This window comes from Periplaneta americana, chromosome 4 (assembly GCF_040183065.1).
Source record: "Periplaneta americana isolate PAMFEO1 chromosome 4, P.americana_PAMFEO1_priV1, whole genome shotgun sequence".
In the NCBI taxonomy this organism is placed as follows: Eukaryota; Metazoa; Arthropoda; class Insecta; order Blattodea; family Blattidae; genus Periplaneta; species Periplaneta americana.
The window spans coordinates 97,004,039-97,022,880 of record NC_091120.1 but is presented as its reverse complement, the minus strand read 5'-3'; the positions used below and the strand labels follow the sequence as shown (position 1 = coordinate 97,022,880).

Sequence of the window (18,842 nt, the reverse complement as noted above, 5' to 3'; positions counted from 1 at the left end):
GTCATGTCATTCCATGATTAAAATTATCGCTGTAATTTGTTTATGATCATGTCTCTGGCACAGGTTTATTTAAATAATAGAATAGACGTACCAGCATTGCTTCTTTGCTTAACACAGTGCCTTACTGTGAGCGAAATTATCTAAATAATATCATTATCCTATGATTACATTCAAATACATGTTTCTGTCTGATGGAGAGAAAGAACATACATGGGACTCTCAACTAGTCAGTAGTCATAATTTTATCCTGATTAGATAGGTAATGATAATAATTATTGAGAACGATACTTTCGAGTTGGTTGTGTGATAAACACGTAAATGTGTATGCCATCATCTTCATGCAGTGGTCATGATGACGTAAAAGTAGCCAGTGAAATTTCTGTTATTTCCGTTAAGTGGATAATTTTAACATATCGCTCAAAGAAAAACAGTAAATTAAAGAAATAAGTAAAATTCTTCTCCTTTTCTTCTATTGTCTTAAACACTACTGGTTTTACTAATAAAACTCTTATACAGATGTTTAACTATCTTATACTTAAACAGTTAAAAGCCATTGCATATTACAACCCATTATGTCACGCTTCTGATTACTCACTGTGGAAGTACAGTATGACTGTATCCCGTTACTGAAGTTTCTTTTTAGTCCCTCCTAATTCTCGAGCTCTGCGTCAGCTGTCTTTTACATACGGCGTTCTGTCGCATAAGCTTAGTATAGTAGTTAGTATTTTTCTGAAGACCGAGTCTCAAAACATCGACTTACGCAATATAATTAAATGCTTGGAACGAGCAATGAGAGGGAAATGGGTTGCAGGGGGAAAGAGTGAGCTCCAATTCCATGAAAGGGAATTTTTATTATTCGGACAATTCGCGGTCGACAGGAAATTTCATGATGTGTCCCAGAAGTCTCTGAAAGCATGATTCATACGCACATGTATAGCGTTTTATGTAGGAAGAAGGAAACGGAAGAAAAAAGACGACAGGTCTTTTAAAATGTCATATCGGAGAAATGAGGAAGTCTATCTCACTCACATTCATCGATTTTAGAGCTTTCTGCAAGATTCTTTATAGTTCTACCATGCGTCAAGAGATGGCTCTCTAGCTGTTCGGCATAGTTCCCATTGAGTATTGGCCTGTCGCGGCCACGAATGTGGTGGGGAGGAACACTAGCGCCCTACAGCGATCATTTTAGGAGTTGAAATGTCCATCTCAGTCGAGGCGAGTCGGCCGTGCTGTGAGGTTGTTATGGCCTTGTCAGCTTAGCGCCGGCAACTGTCAAGTGTGAAAAGTGACACAAGTGCTTGTGATTTGTGTGTGTGATTGCAAACAACCTATTATATATTTTTTATTTGTGCTTATCATTGTGTCTGTTTGGTGTTGTGTGGTCACATAGCTATGGCGACGTGCTACTCGAGTTTCGATCTCGGTCCACCTCCAACCACGACGCGTCATTGCACTCCGGCGCCACACAAAGATTATAGCAGACCGTTGCACGTGGATTGCAGTGTCGAATACGAACTACCGAACCAAGCCAAACCTCCCGAAGGCGCCAGAAGTGAACCCTTGCTGATGATCCACCCGTGTTATTACCGGAGGGCAGAAAGTCAGCGCCGGAGCCCGTTTATAAACAATCTGCCCACACCACGCGGTGTCGTGACTGCCTCTCGGCGATCACAGGCCTCCCAGGTTAGGATAGTACCACAACCACAACAGCAGCAGCAGCAACAACAACAGCAACAACAACAGCAACAGCAGCAACAACAACAACAGCAACAATACCAAGTGAGGTATCTGGAGGCCACGAACCCGCAGCCCCCCACGTGGAACCAGCATCTGGAACCACCCCCGGTATATTCCAAACCCGCGACAGGCAAACCAGGAAAACGGGATCCTCTGCTTTGTGGAGGTGGCGATTTCAGTTCCGGATCAGACAGCGGTGTGAGCGCGGGGCATTGGACTGACTCGGACCGCAGCCCCCTGGCTCCGGAAGTGAGACTGCAGAGAGACTTCCATAACAACCAGCCAGGTGGTGGCGGGGGTGGCACCGACAGCGGCATTGCTACCCCTGTCTCCTTGGCAGACGACAAGACTGTACTTTCAGGTAAGCACTCATCCCGAGGTGACATTTTTTAATCGTGTCAGTGTGTGATCGTAGTGAAAGAAATGCGACGAAAGTTTCACAGATGGTACAAAATGCTGTGTTAGCTCCACCGCAGTGTGAGTACGGTTAGTTAAGAGAAACTGATAGTTCATTAAATCGAGACCGTGTTGAAACGTTACGGTTGAATTTCGCGTTGTACTGCAAAGAAGTTTAATTGCAAAGAAAATACAAGATTGTGATTTTTTTTTAAATCAAATAGTGTTGTTATTTACGGCAGTCCTACATATATAGATTATTATTTACTTGAGACTAAAATTATGTGGAAATTGATTGTATGGACACTTCCTACTTCGTGAACCAAAATATGCATCTTTCCCATTGTTGTAGTCCAGTGTTATTATTAGCGCAATATGATGCATATTCCTACGAGCGAATTGTGACTGAGATTGTGACAGAAAATGCGTTTTTGAAAACGTATAACCAAGTGTACTGAATATATTTTGTGATGAACTGGTATGCGGCACTTTATCTAACTTACGGAACTAATATGGACAGCCCCGTATTTAAGTAGTGCTGCGGCCATAGACTCGAAAAAAAATTGCGATCCCATTAACTAACTTATTGCACATCTTAGACATTTAGCAGACTGTGGCATGTAACAACAATTTAACATATGCTACAATATAAAGCAGACATCTGCAAAGTAGAAAAATGTCGCAAGCGAAACGCATTGAACTACGGGTGACTAACTGGTACCATCTCTACTTTTTCTTTGCGCATGTGAAAGTTTATTTTCAACTCGAGCTTTTTCTTTCTCAAAATTTTGCCGTCCCTACGAATTTGCTGCCCATGTGGCCCTTCCGTCCCATGCGTAATTACGGGCCTGAATATGGATTAATACTCGTATTATCCAATATTTTTACATTGTATAAATAAGGCGCACAGGGAAAGTTTAAGGAAGTAAACTATAGAAACTGAATTATTCAACAATACATTTATAAACATATACGTATGCATATAATAGCTCCTCTTTTCCGAACCTCATAAATGGCTGTGGATGACTTTTTTTTACACATTTATTTCGTTTAGTTCATAACATTAGAGGACAACCATTTTGTAGTAAATCCGTGCATTGAGTTGCTTACTATATTATTAAACGGTCTTTTAGAATTAGCCTGAGCAAATTTATTCTAATTGTTACACTTACAGTAGGCCTATATTTCACGAAGAGCCATATTTAACGTGTTTTGTATGAAATCTGCTTTTATTTCTGTAGTTATGGGAAAACTGAAATTTTCCGTAATCGAACCATGATGATGAAAAATGCTGTCTTACGAAATGTCGCATCATAATCATCGGTATGTACGGTTCTTTTAGCTTAGCGGTTTCTGTGCGCTGATTTACTTATCTGCGGCATCCATTGCGCGTTAGTGGTGCCTTCCGTTCCGAATGCTGATGTTGAATTGAATTTGCCGATGGACATTTTAATGGTACCATTTGTATTATTTCAAATATATACATACTATATACTGATAAAGAAGAGAACAATTTAATTAATGAATTGGCGAGACAGAAAAACCTATAGTGAAGGCCATCGAGAACTTTACTTCGACGATCCTTTTTCTGTTCTTGACGCTGGGAAGTATTTGCGATTATTATTATTATTATTATTATTATTAACAATTGAATCGGCACAATATTGTAACCTTTGAAATGTTCATGCATTCCCAGTAATGCCAGCCATTAAGCAACGGCGGAATAATTGTGTGTACATTGTAGAAATGCGTTTTTATATTCTGTTTCAGAGATCTGTGTAACTTTACAGTGTGGCCTTTGCTTGAAATTTTTGAAAATTAATTTCCCTGTGTGTCTTCATTACGTATCTGCTGCGAAACAGTAAACAGATGGGTAAAAATTCGGCAGTTCCAGGTTCGATTTCTGGACACATCACATCTTCTTTCTCTTCTACATAGCGTCGACTCAATAATGTTCATAGATTTGCGCAGCCTGTTGTTTCGTATTCTTTACTGTATGGATGATCCTAATGATGTTAATAGGCCTGCTAACAATTTGATAATGGTAATAATAATAGTGACTAGATTTCGGAAGTATAGAGATAATCTTAAATTTTTCCTCGTTATAGAAAGTATGTAGTTGCGTGCCGTAATTCGAGACTTATTTAATCTTCGGAGGAAGATGAATATAAGAATTCTGATTTCCCAAAACATTAGCCTCAAATATTAGAGATGATAGGTAGTACTCGCAAAAATAATCAACGCGGTAGGTTTGCGATACTTTATCTCGTTCTGTAAGTGATAAATAATCACTTCAATGTAGCTACTTTTTTTTAAGCTGGAGACTCACATCTTTATATTAAGATCGTTATCTGAATAATGTCAGTCATGAAGTAAGTAATAGTGTCGCAATTGCAAGGTTAATAGAATTCCAGTTCCGATCTTGGTTAAAAAAACTGCATATATTAAAACAACTTTTTCATTCGTCATCAGGTAGAATTAGTTTTCTGTCTTCCGGTAATATTTCTGCGTTAGCCTCACAGAAGAGTAAAAATTATTATTGTTATGTTTCTGGTTAGTTTGGCTTTTTTTTTTTTTAAGTTTTACGGAAATGGTTGTATTACAGTTTTGCGTTTAATTTTTATCTGTATATAATTTCCCATTCATTGCGTGTTTTAAAAATCAGATATTTTCTTCTTGTTTTATTATTTTTTGTTCGTATGTTGTATGATGGGCAAGTTTATAATTTCATTCTGCAGTTGGCAAGGGACTACATTCTGTCTACGTCAGTGTGCTGCGTAACATATTATTATTGTCTCTACGTTATCTATCTCAGTGGTCCACTATATGTGCATGCGCAAGTTACTTTTTATCCAGAATTTTGCCTAAGCTCCCCCGCCAGCAGTTTCCAGTTCTGAGTGATAAATTTACCCTAAAACATATACAGTCCTTCGTGTTTTATAAATGCTTTCAGAATACGGCGGATGAGAGAGCTGATAGTTAAAAAATAACAGCTCCAATAAACTTTAGTTCCAACTATAAATCACTGGAAAAACAAGACGTGGAAGGGGTAAGCTTAGAGGATGGCTGTATTAAACTAAGACCGTCCATTTCAAGACATAGTATCCAGGCACTCGTGTCTCGCCGTATCCTGTTTATCACGTTACAGCACTAAATGATTTCAAATATTTCTCCTGGCATAAAAAGGTTTCTGCGTGTCTTGAGGCATATCGCCGTGATTTGTGCTGTCGTCATGGTTTTACAGAGCGGAACGAAGGATTCGCAACGAATTGAAAGTGGGGGAGTCAGGTCATGCAGAGGAGGGGGATTATCCGCCCTAAATTCATGAAACGTGTCATATAAACTTCCTCTGCGAACAATGGGCTTGTAAATTAAAGAAATACTTTCCTGCCACGAATTAATTTAACTCAGAGGCCTAAGATCCGATGTTCAGTTTGAAATTTATTTATGCTTTACGCAAGATAAAATTTTACATAGTAATGCATACTTAACATCAGGTGTTTATATTTAGATTTGAAGAGTATCTTAAATTGTACTATGAAATTTCATAATCTTCCTGTCTTCCTTTAGAAAAATTAATCTGTTTGCGGCGGAAGCCCATTTTTATTGTAAACGTTGAAGAAAACTGCACAATTGTTTATATTATTTTGTGTTAACTATAAGGATGGTTACATTATTATTATTATTATTATATTATATTATATTAATAATAAATAAATAAATTATTATTACGCAATATTTTACTTTATGAGTAGGCTACATGAACAGCTGATGTTAGTCAACTTCGGTAAGATAAGATTAAGAATAATACATTTAACAGGCCAACAAGCAAGAATTTGTCGTCAGTTCTGAGGTATTGTTTCGTCATTTAAGTACTGGGTACAAAAAAAAACAATAAAAAAAGATAGCACCTATATTTCTACCGTGAACCTTGGAATTCGAGCACGAAGTTACACCATTCAATTAGACAAGTGAAAAATAGTATCTATTATATCCGCTGACATCTTCGTGAGCTACAGTCTCTCTAAAATACTCGTACATAATAGTAATGGAATGGTCAAGTATGCAAGAAGTTTTTAAAGCTTTTAATGTCTGTAATAACACACACACACACACACACACATATATATATATATATATATATATATATATACACGCACGAAAAGTTTTCTTTTTTTTATACCTAATTGAATTTATTTTGAGATTTAAGAATTTCACGCCTTTCACTGCTGTTCAAGAGATCGTGGCGGTTATTTCTTTCAGTGCATTGGATACGGGTTAAATTGCCGACAGGAAAATGAAGATACATTTTCTTATCGTCTGAACTGGGCATGTTCGAACTCCCTTGTGCCATCATAACCACTTCATTCGCTAGGCCTACTATGTGAATGCCTAATGCCGGCTCATAATCCTCACAGAAAGAGGACAAACCGGACCAAAGAATTCAATGCCTGATTGTAGGTAATGTCTAAAAGAGTTTCATTTGTGGTTTTGTTCACGTATCATAGACTTAATAAAGTTGATGTAATTACAATAGCGATGTTGAAAAACTGTAGTGATAAAATTTGCGGTTAGCTTGGAGTTTGAATGGTTTGGTGGTATGTTACAATATACAATAATAATTACGATTTTCATTCCTGAAGTGAAGTCGCTTTTAGGTGGGTGCTTAAATTGATGAAAACGCTTCTCGTAAAATTGTATAGTAATAGAGAAAGGCATTCGCACTACAATTATTGCATTACGTAATAATTGGGCTATTTTCATACATCGATGCCTAATGGTTGTCGGTAATTGCTTTACGTAAACTAATAGTACTGAACGATAAAACGAAGGGTGTGAGGCAGTTGAAACGTGTAGATAAATTCAGAGCTCTGCTTGGTGGATAAGTTATTGGTGGCGGTCGTATAATTTGAAACCGATGATGAATGTGCGAATGTGAGATGTAATGGTGTCGGATAGGTGGTCCGCCATTAGGACGCTGCTAGATCGTCGCTTGTCTGGGTTACACTGCGAGAGAGAAAGTGTATGTGTATGCGGGATGCGGGGGAGGCAAAGGGATAACACCGTCGGTCGGACTGTTCGTCGTTTGTTGAATGGAAAACCGGGACGACGCCCTTGGCCCCGTCGCTTGCGCAGACGCCATGTCCGTCTGCCACGTTTCGACTGGGCGTGGTACAAATCTTGCGTGCATGCGTGGCCTATCTGTGATTGTAACTTAACAGTCCGCATTTACAGTCGCATTTTAATTGCTACATATGATTTGCACACATTGCTCCCAGGTTGCCACAATTATATTACCATTCTTAACAAACATAATATCGGCAAGTGATGCGGTTCCCTAGCGAGTATTAACAACCACGTAGTCAGAGTAGACGAGTTTAAATTAATTGCTACCGTGACTTTTGAACGTTAACTGTGAGAGGAAATGTTTAAATTTTTTAAATACTTTTTTGACAAGATGCATAAGTTATAGGATGTTTTACGAAAACTGCATACAAATTATCAGATGGAAATGTTATAAAGTTGAATTATGCGCAATCACGTTCTTGGATATTATCACCTTGTTTGTAGCGGAGCATAAAGTTTGATCCGAGTTAGGTCACCCGATACCGACTTATTTATTAGATTACGCTGTCAATCTACATTGATTTATAACTTCTGAAGATGGCTTTTAATAGACATGAAAATCAGGAGATGTATTAACTTTTGAGTATTATCAGTGGCTGGCTGTTCTTACTTTGGGATGTCGCGAATTTGTTTAATATAGTCATCTGTCTTACGAGCATTATGAATAAAATCCTGTTGTGTCTGATATTTTAATTTTTGTGTTTGAAGATGAAATATAATTACCCTATGTTATCAGATATCCAAAATATGAACTATAGACTCGTTTTTTCATTTAGCTAATTTCAGCAGAGCCAATTTTGTGCTTCATCTTTGAACCTATACTCGTATGAGTTACAAATTTGAAATGTCAGAATTTGGCGTGATGTTAAGCTGTTTTGATAAAATTACAGTTGGTAGGAACAGGAGCCTGTGCTTATGTATAGTATGATTCGAAAAGTAGAGTCATAGAGGCCATCAGTGCCGAATTGTTCTTAATAAACTTTATTGGCTGTATAGAAATACAGAAAGTTCTACAGAGTTAGTCGTACCTTCAATTTCTGGCTGTAAAATTTACTTCTCATCAGCGCAGCGCTCGGATATAAGAACAGAATTTAGTTCTTGTTTTGAAACATCTCACAAGGGGAAGTCGCGCTGTGAAAACTCTATAATTAATCGTGTGTATTAACATACTAAATTGTAGGACAAATTAATAAATCTATAATATTTTGAAGAGTAGATTTAAACGCATTCAGTAAGCCATTTTCCCAATAATTACTTTTAAAAACAGTATTTCATGTCTACCCGTCAGTTCCAGCTCGTTTGCAGTAAGCATGGTTTAACGGTTAACGTTGCGTTTGAGGGCCATTTTGAAACTTTGTACGTACAAACACTTCCAGTTTATACAGTATTATTTTATTATATTACAGTAGAACCCCACTAATCCGAACCAATTGTGACCTGAGCTTTTTCGGATTATCGGAATTTTATATTAACCAGGGGACAGAAATACAAACAGGGAAACCATGACTGAATTCTCCCCGTGTTTCACTGTCCACCATTTTTTTTTAGGTTCTGAGGTCAAAAGAAGTTGAGAGTTTATCATAATAGCCTAGTATAGAAAACAAGCACTACTGCATTTCATTCACTAATGATAAAGTAAAGTGTATAGTCTATTGCACATTCTGAGTTACTAAGTACTGTAACATTAAATTGAGTTTCAGTTCAAAAACTCTTTTTTTGTTCTCCCTGTTCTCCCTCCCTCTCTTTCTCTTTCTGCATGTTCGGATTAACGAGGTTCGGACTTGCGAAGTTCTATTTTGAATCAAGTTTCACATTAAAGTGACATTGTTTCTTTTCCTTTATTGAATTTAATGTACAGTATGTTTAAACATTTTTTGTCTTGTAGCAACATACGAGACTCATCTGGATAAAGGCGCATAAAGAAATAGGATTTCAATAAAGGAACATGAATATTATGATAATATAAACATTTATGTAACTAGAAAATTATGACACAAAAATAGTGGTTAGTCCAGAGCTACGATCCGCGACCTATTGCACTTACGGCAAACGAGCAGAAACTAAAGGATATTCATTAAACATGAAGATACTCGTAACACCTTTAAAATTAATTCATTTGAAAAATGGCTGACCGCCTACGCCTGTACGCTAGGTTTGATTGACTCTGCTCTTCAAACTCTACAATTTGGTATGGATTTAATTATAATGCCGCGTTTTCTTTTCGTCACTTCCTCTCGCCAAATGTAATTGTATTAGTATTAATAGATACCAAAATTCAGATAGTTGTCGTGAGGATGGTAGTACCATTCGGGTAGAAGGACGGTTGCACTCGGCTGAGATGTACCCGTCAGAACGTATTTTTCTCACGAATAATGTATAATTTTTCACAGTACAATGTGTGCCTTTATTTGACGCCCCGTGACGTAATTCTATCGTCATTGTGTAGTCGGCACAAGGCTAGATGAGCATAGTACTTCACAATGAATCACTAAATACTTTGATACATATCTCCTCTCTCACTCTTTTTTGTATTCATCAGAAACATTCTGCTTTGTCACGCCCTCTGTGGCTGGAATTGGTGCCGCGTGAAATCGATAATTCTGGTATATAGACTATCATCATGTATTAAAACATGGTAGGTCGATGTATTCTCCGCATCCTGGACGTGCTTTGTCATTGCCCATGTAATTGGCTTTGAGCGGTTTGGGATCAGAATGTTTTATCGTTACTCTGAAACAATATCAGAAGCAATTGCATTTATATCGAATAGTGATAAATAAGAATTTCGCCTTTAATAGGAACCTTTCACGCTTTCTTACAGCCACGATTATTGCCGCGGTATATCGTTGCGGTATATTGTCCACATTCATTGAGGTTTTAGTCATAATCCAAAACCTTTCTTAGGGGAGAGGGGGATTTATAGAGAAAAATGAGATCCAGCATAAATATTACGTCGTAAATGGCGTACTGATCATATTAAATTGCTGTTATCAAAGTTGTTAGAAATAAATTGGCCACATTAGAAGCCGCTCGTAATAGCTACATCGTATTTTGTTAATAATCATACAGTCCTCTCATATCATTTCGTAGTTACACCACTGTTATTTCATACTGCAGTCTCTTGGAATATTGTCGACAACGACCTTTGGGTTTGCTGAATTATCGGTGTCTAGATTTTGTTTCATTCCAGAATTTTCCATGCGAAATATTGCAAATTTTGATTTAATTGGTGTATTACCTTGTTAAACGAAGCGTTGTGTTATGCTTCAAGAATAATGACAACTGAGAGCCGGTTCAAAAATAATGAGCGTCAAATTATGAATTGGAATTTAAATAAAATTGATGGTAATCTGATATCGGATAAATAGTCTGCTTTGTGATATATATGCCTTGTTAATATTTCATACGAGAACTGGTTATCGCAGATGTGAATTTAATTGATGAGTGATGAATTAACATGAAAAAAGAAGTTCCAAGGATCTTACGAATTTCAAAAAGTATCCCTGACAAATTAATTCACTTTGATTTATTGTTCACTAGCTTCGACTTTGGCAAATTGTTAAACGACCGAGCTTGTGTTTATGAATTCATGTTTCGCAACTCCTATTGCATTTTTTTTTCTTAATTATAATTGTAAGCATGGCACAGCACTATCTTTCAGATTTAGTAAAAACATTCATAGTACTTTTAGTAACAACTGTCTTTCCTCTAGTAAATTAGAAAAAAAAAATCACTGTTAACAAGTTTACCCTGTGTTGAAGATTCCGGATTCATTGTTTGGTCTAGTTCAGTTTTATTGTAAATTTCTTGGGACGAGGAATGTTTCATTTAATTTATGGTTATTTGATTGCGCCTCCGTCGCATACTTTCGTGACACGCAGTAGTTGGAGAGAAAAACATTAATTGAACTGCTACTATCAAATCATAAAATTGATTACGAAACGTAGTGCTTAAGATAACACTTGCAAACACTTTTTTTATTTCTGAAGCTTACAAAAAATATTACCTAGCAGACTATTATGCCATAAAATTCAGTAGTTTGTGATAATTACAGGTTGTACTCAAGATAATGTCAAGAATAATAAATAATGACTTTGGTATTTGTCTTAGTAGTATGATACATACAGTGCACTGAAACCAATGCTGTATCAAGGCATGATGCTAACAAGGAATAGGCCTATATGTGTGTGTTTGTATTGATTTTTTCGAAAACATCGGGATATCACGTGATTCATTGCCGTAAAGGATGACGACGTGATATTGGAAATCCATAGCATATGTGATTGGTAAACATTTAATAACAATTTATGGCGTTTTAAGGTTATTTTAATTGAATGAAAGAAATTGCAGCGAGGTACGTGAAAAATAACAGGAAGCTGTCTCTGCTTACCTTAATACAGAACAAACAGCGATAACATCTCGAGTCAGGCACGCACTGTGCTGTCCCGGTCACTGGCATGTAAAGCAGCTGAAATGTGTTTGTAAAGACGTTGCGCCATACTAAATAACACATTTACACTCGAATATGCTCACTTTCAGATCAGGATCAACGTTTTCTTACATTTGATACATCAACTCGATACAGTCCTATCATTAACTGAACATATTTTGATATATTCGGTTGCCGCGCTGGGTGGCTACGCGGTATAAAGCACGCTTCCCTTAGGCGGCGTGGTCCGAAGGTTCCTGGGTTCGAATCCTGCCCTGAGCTGATTACCTGGTTGGTTTCTTACGAGGTTTTCCCCAACGTAAGACGAATGTCATGTAATCTCTGGCGAATCCTCGGCCTCATCTCGCTATCACCAATCCTATCGACGCTAAATAACCTAGTAGTTGATTTAGCGTCGTTAAATAGCCAACTAAAAAGTAAACGTGAAGTGCTTGGTACGTATGTCCTACATTATATAATTAATTTTTAACGTCTACTTCAATGAGAAGAAATTGACTGTTTGGAGTTAAGTTAATAGTGAGAGTAGAACAGTTATTAGTTTAACAGGCTGTCGGGATTGCATGCTAATTGTAGGTATATGTAATAGAAAGTTATGGTGAAACCCGTATATATAAATTTTGGTACACCATAACTAATATAAATGTTAATGACAAATAAATATCTAAATATCTTTACAAAATTCTTAACGTCTACTTTTTACATGTACCTTAGGAAATTCTACTAAGGCCTATTCCTGTTTACCTCTGACATTGTGTGGCATAATCTTGTACGTTGTCCATTTTCATTGCTAAGTTATAATTTATAATTTTAAATTTGTAATCGTATAACAGTGATAGACTTGTGCGAATCCTGATTGGGCTCTTATCTGGTTGGCAAATATGATTTATAGGGCAATTTTTGTCGATTTTGGTGCAGATCGCTTTTATTTGAAGCTTAGATGCTTTTTTGAAAGCTCTTAACCACTCTGCCGAAGGTTTAAAACATTGACTTTTTGTCCAGATCCAGTTGGTTTGGTTAGTCGTACGTAAAGTACAGGATCTTGTGAGGTACGACCCAGATGAAGGACATATAAGACATTACGGAACGCCTGAGAAATATTTTAACACTAGTTGGAAACTTCAAAGCCGTCTGTCACCGCGAAAGTCAGAAACCTTGTGTAACTGATCGTATAATTTAAATCAACCACTTGCTTGGCCAATCCTAAATTCTGCCTCTATCTTAGCTTTAATTTGTTCACAAAAGAGCATCAGTCATTCTGTTTCTTTCCCCTTGAAGTTGTGTGTTAGTGTAGAGTGTAGATTAACCACAATGGGCTTGATATCTTGAAATTGAAGATGCAACTTCACTTCGCTGACTCCTCAGAATGGAACTTGAGTACGAATTAAAAGCTTTGAAGTAAAGTTACTAAATACTATGCAGTAGATTTGAACAAATTGACTATTTAATGACACAAAAATAAAGTTTATGTTAATTAGATCTATTGAATTTGTTCGTCTCTAAAACTTCCTGTTTGCGACGATGTTGCTCGTCACTCGTCGCACACGTGTTATTGAATATGTGCCGAGACAAGAGGGCGTGCTGTGTTTTATCAGAAAACACCTGCGGCATTAAGCACGGGGGAAGCGAAGCCTTATGTGATGACGGCAGTCAGGCCTACTTCTGTTATCTAATGATGCGAAATTCATCTATAACCTCTATCTCACCTTCCCTGTCTAGCAAAAGAACTTTCTCTTTATGCCAGTATAGTCGACGAGGGAACTGCAAGGTAGCAGGAATGAGGAATTGTCCATCGTGAGGTAAAATTACTGCAGTCTCCCGCACGAATGAGTAGTGAGCAATTCTATTTTCGTAACCTCTCAAGTTTGGAGCATTTCCCCTCAGTGTAAGTCTTTACAGATAGCAAAGCGCGAGCTGAAGTGAAACCTATTACAATTATATACAACAAAAAATAATGATCACTACTGTTAATTGAGTTATTCGTGTTTCGTATATACGGTTAGTGACTGCGTAAAAAGATTACTTCTCGCTCAGTCTAACTTCGCCTGGGACAGTTTTTCATGTAAAATTAATTTTTTGTGTTGAGTTTAATACGTTCCATATGCGGATATTCAATAATAGATATCCGATATCTGGTTTTAGGCTACCGGCGCGCGTAGCCAGGATGTAGTAAGGATGACATGCTTCGGCGCTACTGGTGGATGTTGATTATCTACCTAGTTATATTTTTTTTTCGAAATGTTTCCCAACTCCATGGCGAATTTCAGGTACTCCCATGACTTCTCGGTCTCATTTCCCCAAACACTATCTCACTGTCACCTATTCTATGGGCACTACATAACTGCACCGTTTATACAGGTTGGAAGTAATATAATTGTGCAGTTTTTAACAACTTATCCCTTGGATAGAGCACAACAAAAACATTCTAACACCATTTTAGTCCCAAATGAATACTTTTCTGAGAAAAAAATAATTTTCCCCTACAATGTTAACGTTGTTTTACTCAAGTGCTATCCGTACATTTCTGATTTCTACCCTTTAGTATCAGAGAAACTGATAAAGAATGATTTATCCCTTTACAGTTTTGAGTAAAATTGACGGTTTTCTTGTAATTTAAATAAAAAGATTAAGACGTATCCTTATTTCGTACCATTACTAAAGGCTGGTTCACAATAAACCGAGAGTGGAAACGATAACGAGAACGGAAATATTGTTAAAATAAATGTATTTAAATGTGAGCATTCACAATTAATTGTCGTTTCCGTTCCTGATTTATTTGAACCAGCCTTAAGTCTGACAGCCCTACTGCAGTGAATAAGGGACGGAATGCTGCTGTTCAGTCCTGTGTTCGCGTATGTATTCGTAGGTGAGCTTGCAATGCGCTGTGGCAAACTACGCAGTCTTCAGTCTAATTTTCTATTTAATTATACAAGTAATTATAAAACGCTTAATATATAATTATATTTGTATTTATTTTAATGTATTCTATTCTCTCTTCAATCTGCACATTTATATTACTTCCATCCTGTAAAACTTCCTAAAATTAGTATACTAATTAATAGTCACCATTAATTGAATGTATAAGTTTATCCAAACCCATGAAGGTAAATACAGTATAAGCCAGTGCACCGAATTTGAATTTTTTTCTCTCTGGTAAAAAAACATTAATTCTTAGAACGTTTTATATTTTCCAGCTAATAGGCTATAATATGTATTATTTTTTCGAACGCTCTTTCATTTTGCTTTATTTTTGTAACTTTTTAATTGAGTTTAGGACTTAACTCCCATATTTATAAACGTCCTTGTGTAGACATTTATAAGAACCACTGTCATATATTAACTCATCGCTTGTAAAGTTTCCAATGAGACTGCATGCTAAATTATTTAAAAATAGTTCTACAAATTCTTTCAATCATAGGCAACATTGCTTATCCCTCATAACATTTTCCTGTTGTACGAAATGTTATCTGTTAGATTAAAACGGAAAGATTCGGTTTCGGAAAATCTGTACAATTAGAGGATTGGCACGGACGATGACATTTAATTTATTTTTACATAATACACTAGTTATTTCAGTTACAGCGTGAAACATGTAACAGAAAAATATGTTTAATGCTAAATTTTAGTATGTAATTTATACTGTTGAAAATAGTTGTAATGACATGTGAAGAAAATAGCACAAAGATGAATTTTATAGAATGGATGAGTGAAATCTGAAACTTCTGTACTGTTACAAATGGTTACGGTTTTAAGAGTCTTTGTGCTTGCAAAAAACTGAGCATCTGTATATGAATTATTAAAACAGTTTGGTATATTCGTGGAACTCTAGTATATTCGTGGAATTCTGTTAACGTTCTGACTACAATTCTCGGTAGCATTAAAACTCTTGCATCGTGAGTTGCGCTACTTCGTACATCAATTCTAATAGTAACGGGTTCAGTTTTAAATTGTTTCAATGTAGATAAACTTGAGCTTTCTCGGCAAGTTTTTTTTTTTTCTTTTGTAAGTTTCAACAACTAATTTAAGTTTGTCCGAAAGTAATAATTTAAGGAAAGGAATTATAACTAGTGGCAATATAATCGTTAATGGAAGTAGAAGAGTTTATTTTTGCACTCATAAAACTTTCAACCCACAGTGTATTGCATCTGGGAAGCAGACACATCTTCCTGCACTACACAACGAAATCGCTAAATTTGTCAGTTACACATTAAAAGGAGACGTAGTCTCAAATGCACAATTCAAGGAAAATAATCTGTGAACAGTGGTGTTAACATTATGAAAAACTGAAATGTGTGAAATCGTTTACACCTAGCACTTGCATGAAACCAGTTTTTTTTTGTATTATTGCCTCGTGATTTTAAAAAACGAACAACTCCTTTGACACTGGTCATTGCAAAATAGAGAAATTTCTGTTGCAATACACAGCCAACACATTGGTTTTTTAGGTATTTTATTGAGTCACGAAGCAATATAAAGAACTTTTAAATACTTTTGGTGTAAACGAAGCTTCATTTCATCATTGTGTTGTTGACTTCATAATGTTAAACTCAGTCTTCCTGGAGGAACGTCTCTTTCCCGGAAGCAATAGCCGTGTCAACACTAGCAATTTCGTGCAGCCACGTTCATGACACGCATTGTTCAGCTCCTGGGAGGTTTCAGAAGAATACACGGCACAGAATGTACATGCGTACCAAGGACCACTTGTCCACTCTCGCAACAGCAATTGCAGCTAGTCGATTTACATGTCAATTCATATGTAATGCACGTAATGACTAATCCGACTCGCGCGTAATCAGTGCTTCAATTTCCTCCGTGCAGTGCACCTGTTTTATTGATGCGAATTCTGCTGCAGCCAGCACAGCAGGTTTCCTGCTCAACTGGTGTAATTTTATTTTACTCATTGGTCTGTCCGCCTGCCTGCCTCATTACGTATGTGTGGAAACCTGTTCGCGGAGCAGCACGGATCCTACCCGCCTGACTGTGTGGGTAGTTTAATAATCCGGAAGAGGGCGGGACAGCAGGAAGCGCGAGGAAATGGGAAGAGCGGCGTGTTGTCGTCGTCGCCCCCACATCGATCCGCTCTTAATGCACCCCGCCACCGTCCATTGGATTACAATGGAAACCCTATTATCCGTGTTCGGGTCAGCTGGCTGCTTGCGGCTTAATCTGCCTTGCACGTTTCCGAAGGGAGCCCCTCGCGTATATGCGATTGTTTCGAAATTCGTAATGGCAGGTTTGCCGTGTGCGAACCCATGTCTTGCTTTCCACGCGATATAAACATTTTCCAAGTTGATTTATGTGTGTCCTTGCGCGTTGTGCATAAATGTGTTTCTGATTGTGGAAGAACAGCCCAACGCATTATGTATCATTGCTACACATTTAACTGGATTGAGAAATTTGCCTCAATTTGAAGTTTTAAACTCCTGGCTCCGACTTCAACTCATGTATAATAATAATAATAATAATAATAATAATAATAATAATAATAATAATACTTTTTATTTAAATATAATAGCCTAATAGTACACTTTTAGTTGGCACTCCCGATGACGCAAAAGCTTGCGGCCGGGAGTGGAGTTTACTTTAAATAATAAAAAAGTAATGTTACACGCTTAAGCCAGCACAAAAATAATTATTTAATTGTTAAATTGAATTAATCAAGTATAAGTAAGCAGAAGTAAAGTGAAAAATACCAAAATAATAATACAATAAATAATAAATACAAGAAATACAATCAAATTATATCAGGTAACACACACGAGAGTAGGTTAACTAGAAAGCCCAAGGGGCGATGGCCCCTTTAAATAATAATAAAGTAAAATGAAAAAGTATTAAATAATATAATTGTAAAATAAATACAAAATATTATGCAATAATATAATGAAATAATATAATGTAAACTAATCAGGATTTAAAATCAGTTGAAGTGCTTGCTTTTAAAATAATTTATTATTGGAAGATGCTAATTTTGAATGTTTTTTAATGAAGTTACTATACAATCTCGGGTCGAAATTTGAGGCATGCCCTAGTACTGCTTCAGAATTACATTTGGGTTCAAACAAAGGACATGATATAATGTGTCTTCTTGTACTGTAACTATGGTCATAATAGTTATTATTTTTATGGTACCCGGTAATATTTTAATAGGGTATATATGTATATTTGTTTAATATTCAGTACATTGAATTCCTTCTATATGAGGCGTGTATGTTAATCCATTTTTTCTTAATACATATTTTTATCATTCTCCTCTGTAATATTATTAATGACATGAGCGAAGACTTCATTGCCCCACCCTAAGAGAACATAGCTTTCTTTCAACTTTATTCGGTTTTTCCTACCATTCTCATTCCACCTTTGCTCCTTTACAGCGTTGCAACCGAGTCTGAATAATTACCTTCCTAGATGAAAAGATAGTGAAGAACTTAACATGTGCTTCTTACGTGATTAATTTATAGCGTACTACATAAATCCGATTCGCCGTCACTGAAGCCTCAACTTTATACCGTCTCCCGTGCATGGTATTTACTCTTTATTAAGATAGTAAAGTAAAGCTGTGTGCTGATATATGCTAACGCTTTGTGCTACGGATGCATGGTTTTAAAATCACTTAATGCAAGACAGATTTGTACGATTTCTGAGATGTCGGCTGGAATTCTCTTCCGGTTTCGCTAGGGATAAGAACGCCAGTAGACGTGATCGATTTCTGAAATGTAATCGAGATTGTCGTCTGCGAGAGAGGAAATTGTGACCGTTACCCGCGGGCGATCGTCCTCTTGAAGTCGTTTCCAGCTCTCGTCTCATTTCTGGTTCTAGAAGAAATGCTGTTCTCAACCGAACAAACCCGCATTCCGTGGAAAACGTAACTGTGGAAGGAATCCGTAACTAAATAGAAGAAAAAGTTACATTATTATACTCGTCGAGATCCTGACGAACTGATACCGATGTGTATTAATTATCTGCTAAAACGTGGTTTCATCTGTATTAACAGTTAGAGGTGGACTCACGCACGCTGTGCATGCTACCGCAGTGCCGTCACAGGTTTTATTGCTCGACTTAACAAGGTGTAGAGATTCTCCTTTAATTTTTGTTTTCCTTTTTTGAATTACGTTTGTGGGTTCAAGAGTCGTCTCAC

At 36.8% G+C, this 18,842-nt stretch overlaps 1 protein-coding gene across 1 annotated transcript in view; it reads left to right on the top strand.

The window, feature by feature from the left end:
• The first annotated feature begins 1,214 nt into the window (after window positions 1-1,214).
• LOC138698069 (methylcytosine dioxygenase TET-like) overlaps window positions 1,215-18,842 on the top strand; it is a 540,067-nt gene continuing 522,439 nt past the window's right edge. The window contains exon 1 of the mRNA XM_069823768.1: window positions 1,215-2,098. Coding sequence (XP_069679869.1) covers window positions 1,393-2,098 — 706 coding nt within the window. The 5' untranslated portion in view covers window positions 1,215-1,392. The remainder of the gene's footprint in view (window positions 2,099-18,842) is intronic.